The sequence below is a fragment of the Haplochromis burtoni genome, unplaced genomic scaffold (genome assembly GCF_018398535.1).
Source record: "Haplochromis burtoni strain Fernald_Lab_line unplaced genomic scaffold, NCSU_Asbu1 Contig_411, whole genome shotgun sequence".
Taxonomy (NCBI): Eukaryota; Metazoa; Chordata; class Actinopteri; order Cichliformes; family Cichlidae; genus Haplochromis; species Haplochromis burtoni.
The window spans coordinates 297,663-314,615 of record NW_024582772.1 but is presented as its reverse complement, the minus strand read 5'-3'; the positions used below and the strand labels follow the sequence as shown (position 1 = coordinate 314,615).

The following is a 16,953-nucleotide window of genomic DNA, read 5'->3' as shown; positions in this document are numbered from 1 at the left end:
CAATGGCTGTCAAGTTCATAGAAAAAAACAACCAATTACTGTGTAGGAGTGTATAGCGCAGAAACTGTCTCCATTGTGGCTGTACACGGTGTATTTCAGCCGATGTTAATTAGAACCAAAATGGCTGCTTAAGGTCCACAGTTGAAGTAAGCGCTGAACCCTCTCTGCAATTGACGGTTTTAACGCCGAATAGGAGCTTGAGAGGTTATACTCAGTATCCAATCACATTGCAGCACCCAGAATCTTTGTACAGTACAGTAGAGAGCTGGTGTCCAGATCAACAAGCCACTATTTTGGAAGCTGTTTGACAAACAGTCACTCTTCTTCAGTTGATGTCAGTCGCTATCTGCGTTTCCAGCGAGACGTATCGCGCGTTAAACCGGCGCAAAACTAACCAGCCATAGCTCTGAACCGATAAGGTTGGATGACATCGTCGGCTGAACTTTAAAACAGCTAGCTCTTTTATATATATAAATATATATATATATAATTTTCACAAGGCAAGTGTCTAGCAACTGTACATGCTAACGTTCTTTTTTCACTGGCCGAAGCTTTTCCAAATACAACCGCGATAGCAAGAACTTTCTATATTTAATTTGACAGCTTAACATTGGCGCTAACGTTAGCCAGCCTTTTTTTTTTCGCCAAATAGAGCAATTCGGGGATTATTTTTGTATGTCACACAGCCTTTCGTTTTGTTTTTGTCAACAAGCCGTCTTTTCTCGAACAGCCAACTATAAAGCTGACGATATTTAGCTGACATTTTGACTTAAAGGGGAACAAAGTAACCCTAGCTCCTGAAGAAGTGTTATTAGTGTCAGCCCTTACTAGCCAGCTAACACCATATCCTTAATTTAACAACCACAGAGGAAGTTTGGCTTTTCGAACTGACTGGTGCTGCATTCAAGGCCTTTAACAGTGAAGGACCAACTCTGTAACGCGCTCTCTCTGGCTCTTTAAAAATAATAACTGACAGAACAGCGAGCTACCCAAGTGTGAAACAGAAGCAGGACCCTGAAGCAGCCTGTGTACAGCCACGGAATTCCTTTTCGGATTGTTAAATTATCAGTGTTATTGTTTAAAATGGCGGCGATCGGAATGGTGCAGATGTTGATCGAAGCAGCCGAGTACCTTGATCGCAGGGAACGAGGTAAAGTATCATTGTATTCTTTTCTACTCTTTTCTTATTCACTCTGTGCAATATAACATTAACACCCCTCCCCCTCCGAATCACTCGGATTTAAGCACACGTCGTTTGATGCGTTCCCAAATCCTGTTGCTTCCCATTATTATTCTTATTACATCAAACAATCAGGCCATGAAATAAATTCATAAATGTCGAATTTCACGCATCGATTCAGCAGGCTGCATCACCTGCCCCAAACAGGTGCTAATAAATATGTGATTACAGGCGCATAATGCATACGTGTAAAGACAAACGGGCATTTGCATTCGCGATAATGAAAGAATGAATGCATATGTGGCAGATGTGCAGGGAGACATTGTTTTCGTGGACGCCCCTCCTTTCCTTCTGTTGTGGTTTGCTAGTGGGGTTTATTCCAGTTCAAGATGACATCATTGTCCATCCCGAGGAAGGGGGAAAGGGCTAAAAGATACTACTTGAGACCCATTCCCCGCATGCCTGCTAAAAAACATAAGACATTGCCGCGGGATGCCAAAAGCTAAAGCTGAAATGTGACACATTGTGCAGTCTCTCCTTCTGTTCACTGTGGCTATATTTTCCATTGCAGGATTTCAGGACATGTGACCACTATGTTGTTTACTTGCTTGCAGAAGCTGAACATGGCTATGCCTCCATGCCGCCATTCATCAGCAGCCGGGAGAGGGAAAGTTTGAAAAGGAAAAGCAAAAGCAAGAAAAACACAAGTAGCAGGTAAAGGCAAAACTGTACATGCCTGATTGGTTTCCTGCTCTGCAACAAGTCGCCCATCACATCCCCACTTCAGGGGTCCCCCGCACCCCCCCCCCTCCTCTTCCCCTCCTCACTTCTTGGAGGATTAAGCCATTCTTCATCACACTAGTGTTTGTGTTTCAAGTCAAAATCCTTATTTGGTGCATGTGATGTGAGGCTTGCTTTTTAATTTCTTTAAAAAAATTTTTATGCATTTCCGTACTGTGCTTCCAGGTGGACACGCTAACTGCCCAAATTTAAAATGGCAGGAAGTGCAGTGAGATCAGAGATAGCAGCCTCATCCCTATTTGCATAATTTGTTCTATTCACAGCGACTTTGTGCTCTTGGCCAAACATGGTCACAATCAAACATCCAAAGCTTTGAAAAGGGTTATGACTGCGAGACACTACCTTGTTGTTTTGACATCAAATAGTGACCGGGTCAGACACACTGTTACAAACACCAATCTAACTGCAAAGAAAAGACAGACAGGCTAGGCCAATTTTATAATCAAAATAACATGTTAATGCCTTTTACGTAATATATCTGCAAACAAAATTGTATTTGTATGTATCTGATCATGTATTTTGCTGAGAGCTTATTCGTAGAAGCTTTCGGATTGTTACAGAACATAAGTCAGCTCTCTGATCTTCCACTGTAAGCTATAGATACGGTTAGCTTCTGATCACCATATCTGCATTTCAGTCATTCCTGCACACTTTACGATGTTGATGAAGAATAGAACATAGGATTATGAATTAAACTATTATCTTTTTATCACTGACTGCCACAGTGAGAGCTTAGCTGATGTCAGCTAATGTTTTAACTGTTAGAATTACCGCCTGCCTGTTGCATCTTGGTTTCTTCAACCAACACAAAATACCACAATACTCATAATGGTATTTTTCACGTATGTGTTTTACATTAGTATACCTAATATACTGAAAACATCAGCATTTATTTTCTTATAGAACAACACTATCTGCAGTCAGTTTACTAATGGACAGTGTTCTTATCATGAAAGTTTAGTCAACCAGGTGACCCTTACTGCCTCATGTTGGTTTACCAGATAGCTTTCAAGTTATGTTGCAGTTTTAGTGATCCTTGAGATCATGCTTCCCCAGAGAGGATCTCTCCCAGGGTTGGACAGGCTCCAACTCCACCGTGTACAGCGAGTGACTACAGTTGTCCCTCTACCCTGAAGTTTCACTTGGAGATGGAAGACCTCTGGTTCAGCTAACTGACGCTGCATAGAAGAGCAAGAACTAGTCTCACTAGCTGCATACTGAGTTGGTGGAGGTTGAGTCGGTACATAGGATTAAAGACTGACTGGAGTAGCAGCTGATTGCATTGTTTAGTTATTTATTTGATTCAAAATATTTGCAGAGAAGAAAATTCTGATAAACAGTATTATATAATAAATAACCTATTATATGGGGTTGCCATGGGGTGCCTGTGCCATGCACCCTATGGCACAGGGTGCATGGTACAGGCACCCCATGCCATGCATCCTGTGCCATGCACCCCATGTACGCATATACGCATGTGAACATGTACGCATGTTCAATCCATGGCTTGTATGAAAAAGATTTACTGCACGTAGGCTGAGTTAACATTTACATGATATGCAGACTATGCCTATCTGTCAGTGAAGTATTGGTGGAAAAGCATCTACCAAAGGATTGTGTTGACTGACATATGACAGGGTGGGACATGTGCAAGAGGATAACCTATGCAACCAGAACCTGAAATATCTGCTGGTGTCCACCCATCAGCTCACCTTATATGTGGACAGGGCTTTAGAAGCGCTCCATAATCTGTCAACAGCACTGACATGCTGTATGCATAGGCCACTTTAGGTGTTGCTACCAAGTAATATTTTGTAATTCAGAGTCTAATGGCTAATTCATATATAACACTGCAGAAAAGGTCCTCTGATGTCACACGTATGTGTGAGTCTGTTAGGTTAAGATTACGTTTAGTCTTCCCCATGTGTTCTTTAAAGTATATGAGTGACAGATACAAACGTCATCCTGGCTTAAAGTCAATGACCCCACAGTAAGGAAAAGTGGGTCAGTCAAGGTGACTGCAGAAGACATTTAAGTGAGTCCGGGCTGCGCTTGTCTTCTAAGTGGACACTAGTCAATTTAGAGTCTCTAACCTGAATTCCGTAAATCAATGGTATGAGGACAGATTTGTGTTGCCTCCGCAATCCATAGATCAATTTGCACTCTGCGATTGGACTCAAGTTTGCTGTCATGATCCTGTGTAGGAAGTTATCTCCTGTGTGTACAAACTTTACACAAAAAAGGCAGGTTTAAACTACTGCAGGTGATTGTGTCAACAGAGAGGATGAAGTAAATTAAAGGCTGTTGGAAACTGATCTTTGAGATAAAACGGTGACATCTAGGCACCTGCTTCTGTCCTTCAGTAAACACAAAACTGACATATTGTTGATCCCAACCTTTATGTGCCTTCTTTTCATTCAAACATTTAAAAAAAAGCAGCAGATCAAAGAAGCAACTGATGAGAGCACCACCAGCTGTTTGCACAGATCCAGTGATTAATATACATATTTTAAAGTGCTTGATGGTTCATATTGCATGAAGCTGCAATAAAAAGTTTCGATGCTACAGTTACAGAAGAGTTTCATAATACCTCTAAAAATATTTCAGAGACATGCTTTGTTGGTCAAACAGGTGTATCAGGTGTATTGCCATGAGGGTACACTGTTCATCCATCCATTGTTCATCTGCCAGTGCAGAAAATATATGCTGGGGTGCATAATCTGCTTTGTGTAGGACTAATCTGATGTAGGATTGTAGGTATATTTTCTGGACTATCAACACTCTTTCCTACTCCTGTAAATGTATGGTTTTTGTAGCAGTTACATCTGCCTCTGATTTGATAGAAATCTAGACATTTTCCTGTTATTCCTGATCATTGGTATACTTTAAAAAAAAAACCACTGTGCGGTTTTCTGTAAGTGGCTGACGTAACTAAAAGTAAACAATAAAAGAGGGAAAATTAAATGTGCAATAGAGGAAATGAATTTGGAAGAAGTTGAGGTGCATCTTGTGACTCATAAAGCTGACCAGCCTGACTCTGGATGGTTAATCTAATAACTTTGTGGCCAAGAATTCAAGTGTAGTCAAAAGAAAACAGTTTAGCCAACTTATAGAAACCAGCATCATGTCTGAAATATACATTTCCTGTCTTATCTATACAGTTATGATGTTCATACTAAATATGGTCAAAGGTTTAAATAATGACATCTGAGTATGTCCCAGTAATCCCAGAAAGCCAATTACTCAGGCTTCAGACAGTTTTTTTTCTACTCTGGGATCTTTATCATGTCAGAGAGTGTATGCAGCTCTGGTTGTGAGCATAGAAGCTTCACCAATCTGCTGATCAGTCAATGTCTTTATGAGGGACAGTTAATCGGAGGAAAGCTTAGTTCAGAGAATTGTGGTGTTAAAGGAGAAGAGCTAAAAACGGCTTGTTTCACAGTTAGTGAAGTGATGGAGCTGCACTAAGGCCTGCTATAAGATAAATATGAATTTAGGATCTTTTTTTATATTCACAGCTGTGTATGATGTCAATGAGAGTTAATGTTTGTCTCTGACACAATCAAGTCTGATTGTGATCTCAGAAGCCCCACCCATCTCCTCTGCAAACCTTCTCTTCATGTGGGGCAATCACAAGAAAGTTGCCTTAAAGGGGTAGGGGAGCTAAAGCAGCTTCTTTCGCGTGGATTGTGAACTGAACGGCGGCACAAAGGCCCATTAGGAGAGATATGTGACCATTATTTTGGACTGTAAATTATGCAAAGCTCCTCTGGTCTAGAAATAAATATATGAAGCTGAAAATATACAGCATCGGTCCTCTTTATTAAAGGAAACAACTGCTTATTCAATACATCGAGCAGTATATCAGTTGATTTCGATAAAATTGACTGTGACAAATTTGGAGTGTGCTACCATTTCTGCTGTGATTTCAAAAACACAGGGTGTAGAGTATTGAAAAGACATGCTTCTAACTCAGATCATGTCCTAGCATGTGTAGACTTACTTGGTTTGTTGCTATTTCTGGTAAAAAAACGACAACCAAAAAACAACTTTTCGTTCACCAGCCTTTCCTTTTTCCATTTCCAGTTCTGAAGCATTTTTTCAGCTATTACTCATTGCTATTTAAGGGCAGCAGAATCACACGGCATTAATAAGGGTATCTCTGCAACGATGATTTGATGTAGTCGGATCTGACATTGTCTCTTGGTGATTAACAGTACAGAATAAATTTACATCCTGGGGGGGAAGGGTTGATCTCTGCTAGAAAAGATCAAATCAATTAATTGGTGTTATTTGATCAGTTTTATGTTGTTTCTGCTGCTGATTCTGGTCAAATATAGGGCAGGCATTTATATTTGAATTTATACATAAGCCCCTCCGGTTTCTGCCATTTCCCCCGAAGCGTAGATGTGTGAGTAGTAGTAGTGGGGGAGGGGACTCGCCATGTTTCTGGCGTGGACGTGTGCATGTGTGTCAGTAGTAAGGAGTCCACCCTCCCCCTCATTTCTCTCTCTGTCTCCCTCTTGCATTTCTCTCTCCTCACCTCCTCCATCCTTCTGTGTCTTTCCTGCTCTGCTCTCACTTTTGGCCGTCAGTGGAGAACAGCAGCGCCTCCATTACAGACAAGGAGAAAGAGTCCTCCCCCTCCTCACTCACAAACACACACATTCATACAATACGCAACTACAGTGCACTGTGGAAATTACACGAGGAGCTTGCCATAATCATTCTGCAGTCAACTGGTGCCTTTCGGTGGTCATCACGCCGTGTTGTTCAGGCTGATGCAGCTGAAAGAAAAGTGCGCTGGTGAATCGTTTGGCAGCAACTCTGTGATCCAGTATTTAACCTTCTGAGGACCTCAGAGGTGACAGTAGCTCATTTACTGAGACTTGTTTGTTGTGTGTTTTCTCTATTTTTGGTCAGTGATTTCCTCTCCAAAAACAAATGTTGAGGTTGACCCACAAGCCTGTCTGTCACAAGGCTCTGTATAGTTCTGTGACAAAAAAGTACTTTCCCAAGATTCAGAAGCTTGTAGAACCACCTTTAAGCAATACCTCGAAGTAGCTGTCTCCTTATGACTTTATCTGTCTCTCACATCATTGTTGAGGAATTTTGACCTGCTCGTCTTGACAGCATTGGTTCAGTTCATTGGGTTTGCAGGTATTTTTGATGCACTTCTCACTTAAGATTGCACCACAGCATTTCAGTAAGGTTGAGATCTGAACTTTAACACTGCAGAATCTTAATTATTTTCTTTTTAGTCGTTCTGTTTGAGCAAACCTTTATCTGTCAGACAGATGGCCTCACATTATAATTCACAATACTTTATTATACAGAGAAATTCATGGTTGACTGAGTGATTGTAAGGTGTCCAAATCCTGTGCCTGCAACATAAGTCCAAGTCAGCACCCCTCTATAAGTTAATATGTGGTCTTTGGGCTGGCACTGTGTAGTATAGCCAAACATCTCCAATTTGGTCTCATCTGTCTAAAGGACATTGTTTCAAAATTGTTTGGGTTTGTTCAGGTGCAACTTTGGGACCCTATACTGCGCTCCTATGTTCTTTTAGGGGAGAGAAGAGACTTTCTCCTGTCAGTCTTTCCAAATCAACCATATGTTCATTCTTTTTTGAACTGTACTGTTATGAACTTTAATATTTAACATACTAACTGATGCCAGTAGTTTCTCTGAGCACTGCACAGAGGGAATTTGCTGGGCCATCTACTCTTCGAAAGATTGTGGCCCTGTGTTAACACACACCTGAGTGCTCCAGCCCAGCAAACTGCAAAAACCTCAGCTTTTATAGAGGTGCTCACACTTGGAGATGATCAGTTAAACAAATGCATTTAATTAGCAGCACCTGGCTGCTGTTTAAGATCTTAGTTCCTATGCAAGCAGAAAATGTGTGTATTTAGTTTTCTCCTGTGGAAACCTTCTTTTTCATATGACTGTACTTTAAGTAACTAGAACAGTGATGGAGTTGGAAATTAGCATAGCATGTCATCTTAAATATTGCTTCTGCATTGTGGTGGCATAGGTGTGTTTGGTAAAGTAGCAGAGAGCTATGAGGTGTCTCAGAGCCTGAAATCTAGCCTCAGTGAGTGGGATCACTTCCCTGCCAGCTCTGTTATGTCACTAGCGGCTGTCTGCCCCATACAGGAATGTACACTGGCTAGAGGGGGCCAAGTGACAGAGAGAACACCCAAAGCGAGTGGCAGAAAGACAGCCACACACATGCTGCAGTGACACGCTGCGACACAGTGAAAATATGGTCAACCCCGAGCTTTAAACCCAGGTTTGGCCCAGCAACTGAGATTACACACGAGGGGGCACCTTTGAGGTTGTGTTTGTGTGTATGTGTGTAGGCAGGACGGTGCATTAGTTTGCAGAGCTGGAAAAATGTAGAGGCTATTTTGGGATTCAGCATGGGGGTGGATGGTGGGGTTCAGGTGGAGGTTGAGTAGCGTTCAGGAATGCAGAGGGGATCTTCTTCTCTGCTTGTGACCTGCTCTCCTGTTTATCCTTTCTCTCACAGGTCAGACACATTTCTACCAAACCCTACACTTAACCCCGTTTCTGTGTGTGTGTGATGTACGTGTGTGTGTGTGTGTGTGTGTGTGTGTGTTACAGATAGAGAGATGTTTTAATACTGCAATGACAGAGTCATGCTGGCCGCGAGCACACCTCTATCTCTCATTTTACCTTCACTGTGTTCCCCCCACCCCCACTCTGCTCAGGCTTGCATGTACAATGGATAATCAGGCAATATGAAGGGACAGAGTCCCATCTACTCCTGTTTCTGGTTACTGTTACTATGTTTACCGTCGGGCCTCCTCATCACGTATCTGTGTACGAGTGTGGTCCTTAAAAAAAGCTTCCACCATGAAACAGGCCTCAGGCATAAGAACACCCAGGCTTTTCTTCATTTTTTTTCTGTCTTTTTTTCCCTCTTTGAATCTTATTTTGTAAGCAGCTCCGGCTGTTCACAGACTCCCACACAACCCTTTCTCTCGTGCTCCCTCCTCTGCCTGGATTGCGGTGCATGTGGAGAAGGGGAAGCCTTAGCTTTTTTCATTTTAATCAGTGGCTTTTTTTATTATGTCTGATTTTTCATATGTGTTTTGTTTTATCTCTGCAGGTCTACACACAACGAAATGGAAAAGAACAGGTAAAAAAAAAAAGAAATCAAATCTCTCTGTGTGTTTGTGTTCTTCAATCCATGAAAATATCAATTCACGCCACCTCATGCCCTCCCACACTGAGGAAGTCTTTAAATTAGTTCAGTGCCAGTTCAGGTCCTGTAACCTGTAACATAATCTGAAACATTTTTGAAAGAAGGTACATTTTTTTTAAAATTCCAGATCTAAGGTGAATGCTCTCAGAGTGACTATCAGGATTTTAAAATTGTAGTAAGTGAATCTCTGGTGATGTGGTGTGACGTGTTCGTTGGTCCTCTTTTATGAGCCTGCTTACATGCATGAGTGGGCGATCAAAAGAAAAGCAGCGCGTATGTAGACAGGTGAAGCTGGACCTCAACTTTTTATCAGGTGAATTATTGAGCGCGATTCAGTGGAATCCTCGGGTTTATCGGTGAAGCCACACTGCAGACCCGTGAGAAGCAGGATCCCTTCTGCATATGGATGGGCCCGACGTAGGTCAGATGCACATTAAACAGGCTCACATCACGCGCCTTTCTGGTGGATTAAGAAACCTACAGTTACGAACTAAGGCTGACGGCTCGCCTGTTGCATGAATGCACAAATTGCAGAGAAACTAGTTGAGCTAGATTACAGTCCTGAATAAACCTTACCTTTTCTCTTTTGGCGCGTTGCCATCGTGAAACAAAAGCACAAGTTTTATTTGTGTACTGCCCTGTTAGCTTATGTAAGAGGTAAGCTGTATAACCCGTGATAAGCAGAAGGGAGACGTGGCATATCTAGACATGGTGGACGTGTTGTTTTTTGTAAACTCGTAACTAATCAAGTTTGAATTTAGGTGATAAGGGGGTAATGAGAATAAAATGAGCTTTATGGTGTAGTTAAGTAATTCCTTTTGAGGGGGGTGGAAGTTATGATGAACAAAAGGAACTAAGGAGAGAATCGTTTCATGCTTGAACAGAGCCACTGTTTTGTCACGGTGCCCTCCTGACGCTGATGAGATGAACGACGGGGTCACGGTTGTATCAGGTGGCTCACTGTGCTCTCTGGCTCCTGAGAGCAGCCGATCTGGTTTCAGTGCTGCACAACTTGGTTGTCTTGACAACATTTTGGAGAGCATTCATTCATGATAATTTGGTTATGTAATGGAAATAAATGTAAAAGTTATCAGAGGAGATGGTTTACTAGCAAGAGGGTGGAGGTGAAAACATTGAACGGTTAGAGTTAGGTACTGTTGAAACTGTCATGACGCTCGTTAATCAATTCTGCTTCCTGAATTTGCTGATTTTCTTTTAGCTTATGTGAACATAAACTGTCCCAACAATTGATAAAAGCCATTTTTGGATGATGGTAAAGTCCTCAGTTTACATATGTAAAGCAATAGTAGTCATATTTTGATACAGTCTCTGTCACTCTCTGAGCTAGATGATCCAAACCAGCCGCTCAGTGGACAGGCTGAGCCCTCTGTATGTGTTTGTGGACACACCTCATACCCTGCAGTAAAACACAATTATGACCACTAGAGAACCTACTTAGTTAGTTTCTCCCACCACTAACGTGATGATGGAAAGCCATCAGTGGCGAGTAGTAAATTAGTCACAGCAGCCCACTGCCAGCAAAGCCTCAGGAGTGCAATGAGACCCAACCTCCCTTCCATCAGTATTGGCTTGGTTAAATTACTCACTGTTAGAGGTCAGAGGGCAAGAGCCCTGAAAGCGAGGTGATTTACTGCTAATCAGGCAAAGTGCACCGGCTGACCTAGTTGGGAGAAACCATTTTGGGTCAAAGGGGTGACGACAGCTGCAACTGCTTTGAGTATAACAAACTGAGGCGGTGCATTCACCTCATTTTGGACCAGACACATGCATTCAGGTCAGTCGTATGCAAGTGTGAAACAAGGCCAGAAAAATGTAGGCTGTGGCCTGAGGCTGCAGCTCCACATTTACTGTATAGTTACCTATTGACACAGTGAACCAGAATAACCTGTCACTGGAATAGCTGTGTGTTAGGACCACGCCGTAGTGTTTCTCTGAATCGCCATGTGACTCGTGCTGTTTGAGTCTGCTCTCTGTCAGTGTTTAACAAACATTAGCCAGCCCTTATTATGTCAGAACAACACAGGCCGGACCATTTCCATGTTATGTAATGACAGTCTGCATGTCCTTTGGACTGAGTCAGCTGAGCACTTGGCTTCAGCTGCTTTGTATGTGCATGCAAAAGCTCTGCTCGCCGATTGTGTGTTTATCTTTTTAAAGGGCAAGGGGTTGAGAATATATTTGTGCGCTTCCACTGCCCAGAGTCAAATCAGCCTCGTAGCTCTCCATGCGCACCATTTGAATAAACTCTTTCCGGCAGTGACGCTCACGTTAGGATTATGTGCAGCAGACAATAAGTGAGCGGCTCAGCCGGCCAGCCCTTCAGCTGCACAGTCAAAAAAAAAGAATAAAAAGAAAGAAAGAAAACAATTTTTACACTCATTCTCAGGAAGAGTCTGACGTACACACGCCCACTCGCTCAGGCAAACACAAGCGCACAGACACGTACACACTGTGACGAGGCTGGAGCTGGAGGTGTGTGTTGTGTAACAGCGGGGTCAAGTGGTCACCAACACCCACTAGACCTTAGAAATTGCCAAGGCTGCCAGCATAGAGGGGCTGAGGGGCATACAGGTGGAAACAGAGGCTGTGAACTGTGTATAGGTGTGTGTGACTGGGGTATAAAGGGCAAGTGACATCAATCATCAGTTGTAGTTCTGAATATATGGTGCAGATGGCTTTCTGGTTTTCTTCTTGTTTAAGAGGACCGTTGGCGCACATCCTGTCGAGCTCTATTATGTAATAGTTAACACACTGCTGACTTCCTGAAACATGCAGGGCGTCTCTTTCTGTTTGCTCCTACCTTTATACTCTTTGATCCCAAAGGTTGCATTAAAGAGGAGAAAGTGTTTAGTGGCTCCAGTCTGACAAATACTTGCAGTAATGACACCTGGTTGATGAGGCCTGAAGAGTACAAAGGCAGTTCACTGCAGCTTGTTCCTCATATTTGCTTTGATGCTAGGAACTTATCGGCTGGTATTGCTTCAGCACACGCAAATCTCCTCTTTGAACTAACTCAATTTGTGTGAAGTGGACAAAAAATTCCACCCTGACTATGACAGTTACTGTCACAACAAGGAAGTATTCCCACTCTATTTAATGCTTTAACTTCCTGCTGAAACAGAAAGGATCCACTGCTGCTTGTAATCACCTGCAACAAGTAGAGACAAGACATACCACAGATGAAGGAAAAAAAAGAGTCCTGTCCTCACAGCAGTCTGGCGCAGAAGTGCTAATTGGTCCTAATTATCTGGCCATGTCACTGTGCAGTAGTCATGGATACATATTACATCACTTTAGGATTTGGTTTGTTGTGTTTTTTAAGACTGCCGTTAAACTTGTCTAAATGTGAGCATTCAGAATATGCGTGCTACCAATGAAGTAAAAGTATACCTGGATAGAAAAACTCAATGGAACTCCATCAGTCATGGATTGGCCAGTACTTCAATAATAAGTCCAACATTGTTAAAGCAGTGTGGGATTGTGTTGGCAGAGAACAAGAGGCAGCCAACATCCAAAGAGCTTTGAATGTCATTCAGGAAGCCTGGAGAACTATTCCTGAAGAGTACTTAAAGAAAGACAGGAAGCCGTGCCTAAGGCAGTTCAGGCTGTGTAGAGGAATAAAGGAAGGTGTATTGGCTTTCAGACTCATTAGAATTGTCCAACACTGATTTTGCCTAATATACTGTATTTCCATGTGTGTTTGCACGTTTGCATAAGTCATTTCACCTATTTCCCATGTTCCTAGAAAAGTCTAATGACACAAGACTGATTCGAGGCTTGTCAGAGTAAAAGATGGCAAAAAACGCTGCCGTTATAATTCACCTGTTCATTTGTCAGTATTTGGAGAAATGTAAACACAGTCCTTTCAGGGCTCTTAGTATGAAGACAAAATCTCCCCTGGATGTATTTTAAGAGGTTGCTTGTTTCCCCTCAGTGAAAAATCTGAGGTCCTTGAAGCCCAATCATCCAAGTGAATTTTAAGTAAAAGGTCAATTTCAATACAAGAGTAGAACTTCTTGTAGAGAGAAAAAAACAGGATAGTTTAAGATATTTGCATTCAGCTTTTCAAAGCTCAGGTAAAGACTAGTTTTTATCAGGGATTTTCAGATTTCAGTGGCCTACCTTCTTGTTTTGTTTTTGCTTTTTGTTTTTCTGTACATTTAATAGCATCTTCCACCTTCATTTTTATCTGTCCTCTTCAGACGGGCACATCTACGACTGTGTTTGGAGCGCTTGAAATCCCTCGTTCCCTTGGGACCAGATGCTAACAGGCACACCACCCTCAGCCTGCTGATGAAGGCCAAAGATCACATCAAGGTGCGTGGATGTGCGCATGCACCACTCACCTAATCGGTGTGAAGAGGGCAATTTGTTGACCGCTGCGGTTGCTGAGTGTGTTAGTAATTGCGTGTTTCAGTAGCTGATAAGCTGCTGTGGACACGTACACAGGAGCAGATTAGGAGCTGTTCATGAAGCGCGCCGTTTTCTCTCCTCCTTCCTTGCAGAGGTTGGAGGAGGGCGAGAGGAAAGCTCAGCACACTTTGGAGCAGCTACAACGGGAGCAGAGACACCTGAGGAGGCGTCTAGAGCAGCTGGGAGTGGAGAGGACCCGCATGGACAGCACCGGCTCCACTCAGTCCTCTGATAAGTCCGACTCTGACCAGGGTGAGGCTGCACACAGGCAGAGCTGTGGCCAGCTCAGACGACTTTGTTACCACCACATGCTTTTATTCATGTCACTCTTCACATGTTTCATGTCTGGAACCTCCGGGCAAATATTCAGATGGTTTAACATCTTCTCTCAAAGCACATGAAAAAAATATGGAGGTGAACCGTTGTGCAGGAAGTTCAGAATAGGCATCATTTTATTGTTCTTGTGTCAGGTATTGTCTTCATTATCATCACTAAACACAATCTTCCACAGTGCAAAGTAAAGCGTCTTAGTAAATACACTGCTTATAAAAACACACTCATCAGATCTTAATGTGAAAAAAACATTCTGGATATCTATACTGATGTGGACGAGGTAAAGTTTTAGGAATGAAAGGATGCTACGTTTCTTGATACAAACAAAAGTGATCAACCTACAGAGCGCTCAATTTAATAATACCCCAAAAATCCAAGTGAAAAAAATTATGCATCAAACGCCTCCGTTCTGACAAATGTCATTGCAGCAACTCCAAATGATACTCAGCAGTTTATATTGAGTGCCATTTATGTGGCATTCATTGTTGTTTAGTCATATGGTTAATGTCCTCCCTCCAAAGCAAATGATGTAAAAGAGGAAAGAAGAAACATGGAGAAGTAATAGTTTGTGGATCATATGCATGCTTGATGATATCAGGGCATGCTTCTAATGAGACAACAGATGATGTCCTGTACATTTCCTCCCAGGTCTGGACCAGGACGTCCCTGATCTCCTGCTCTCATCTGTAAAAACACACAGGGTGACAGTGGTGGACATGCCAAATCTGCTACTCTATGGCAAATGCCAATCAGCTCCACAGTGCTGTGTAGTTAGCACCAGGCCCAGTGGGAAACCTCAGTCCGCGCTCAATGAAGTCTGATTGTTTGGTCAGACACATTCACTCCAGCGGCCTGTTTGGAAGTCATTTGTAGCTCTGACAGTGCTCCTAGCACAAATGAGCACTGTCAGTGTTCACTTTTTCTTTTCTTTTTCTGTCTATTTGGACAGGGTTACAGGGACATGACATAAAACAACCTGAATGCATTAAGTCACTCAATAAAAGAGCAAAATCAAAAACCTTTAAATGGTTAAAATGAAAACAGATCTGTGCATGTGTCACCCTTATGCTGTGTAGCTTTGTCCCTGTTGTTTAAAGGGGATTTTAAATACAGGAAAAAAGAGCTTTTGCAGGATGTGCAGAGCAGGGAGTTACCAGCTGCTGCTGCTGACTGTACAGGTTCCACCATTAACTCGCACTAGTTGTTTAATTAGTGTTACTAGTAATAATAACATCCTCTCTATAAGCGGAGAAACTTGAGTAGATGAATAATATGACATAGTTGTCATTCAGCTCTTTAATGGTGTCGTGTTTGTGTTCTTGTTGTTCAAACAGAGGACCTGGATGTGGACGTGGAGGGGACGGACTACCTGCTGGGTGACTTGGAGTGGAGCACCAGCAGCGTGAGCGACTCAGGGGACGAGCGAGGCAGCCTGCGCAGCAGCTGTAGCGATGAGGGCTACTCCAGCGCCAGCCTGCAGCACGTGCAGGACACTCAGGAGAAGGCTAAGCAGCTGGGCTGCAGCCTATAAACAGCACTCGTCACTGACCCAGCACCCACCTCTTTCCCTCAGCCCCCTCACCACTCCTTGGTCCCACTCCGACCTCACCTCCCCTTCCTGCCCTTCTTCCTCCCTCTTTACCAGGACTGACCAAGTCTGAGGCCCCTCCTCCAGCTGGGCCTCCGCGGACTTCCTGTCTGCACACCGACTTCCATTCAGACTGCAACACCTCCAAGACATCCAGCCCATCATCAGCGGTCAGTCTTTAGGGTGTCCCCCGCTCTGCTCCGCACCGATAATATGAGCGGGACGTCAAAGACACTCCACCCCCCCCCAACCACCCCTACCCCCATCTGACAAATAAAACACAAAAACAGAACACAACTTTCAGCCAGAGAATGTTACCACACAATGTCCCACTGCCTCTTTTTCTATGCCTCAAGAGCCATGGGAAGCACTTATGAGATTTCACCCATACTTCACACACATAACTTCAACTCGCACGTACACACACATACACACACAGACCGCTCCATCTCTCCCAAAGGTGTGATGCTGACATGGTGCGGGGCTTTTTTTGTTTATTTTTTTGCTTTTGCGCCCCGCTCACCGGTCGACCGTATGTGCATGGTACTTTGCACTTAAAATAGCTTTTTTTGTAAACAAAACTATCACCTTTTTCAAACACTGTCCCTTAGCAAAGCCCCACCCAACCCTCCCGCTGCAGCCATGGCAGCAATGTCACCAGATGAACTGAGTGTTTGAAAAACATGTCAGTCGGCAGACTTTGCGGACACTAAACTAGAGCGCGCGCGTGTGTGTGTGTGTGTGTGTGTGTGTGTGTGTGTGTGTGTGTGTGAGTGATGTTAAACTGTCGACAGCAATACGTCCCTCAGTACTCGGGCTTTGGCAGGCAGGCTCGCAACTGCCCTGTAATCTTTTGTCCACGCCTGCCCTTTAGAGCAAAAAGTAACAGAAAAACCGACAAAAAAGAAAAAAACAAACAAAAAAATTGTGCAGCATGAGATTGTGACTGGGGAGGGTTTTCAGGGGTGGGTTTGATTGTTTTTATGCCGCTCTCTGATGACGGGGCATTTATTTTATTTTTTTCAAACATCATCCCTTTCTTATGTGTGCTTGTCATGGATATTATGAACACCAGCCACTGGGCCCAATACTGGTACGCTCTGGCGGGTGTTGGTACGTTTTTGTACACTACTTCTTCACTGCCCCATTCACCAGGTATTAAACAGGAAGGGAATCTACTGAGAGCACATTCCACTTATGTAAAGAAGACAGGCAGGTGAGGCTGAGAGCATTATTTCATTATTTTTTGTTGTTTTAGTTTGCGAGTGGATGTTCCTACCAGTTATTTATGAAGAGAGTCCAGTTTGAGATGAAGCGAATCACTCGGAAATACAAATGGTCGGCTTTGACTTTTCAACGGGAACACACACACACACACACACA

At 43.1% G+C, this 16,953-nt stretch overlaps 1 protein-coding gene across 1 annotated transcript; it reads left to right on the top strand.

Annotated features, from left to right (window-relative positions):
• Nucleotides 1-159: 159 nt before the first annotated feature.
• mxd1 (MAX dimerization protein 1) lies at nucleotides 160-16,947 on the top strand. The gene is made up of 6 exons (XM_005945122.3): nucleotides 160-1,150; nucleotides 1,795-1,894; nucleotides 9,120-9,149; nucleotides 13,439-13,553; nucleotides 13,742-13,901; nucleotides 15,317-16,947. The coding sequence occupies exons 1-6, from the start codon at nucleotides 1,084-1,086 to the stop codon at nucleotides 15,511-15,513; spliced, it is 669 nt and encodes a 222-aa protein (XP_005945184.1). The 5' UTR covers nucleotides 160-1,083; the 3' UTR covers nucleotides 15,514-16,947.
• Nucleotides 16,948-16,953: the final 6 nt, after the last annotated feature.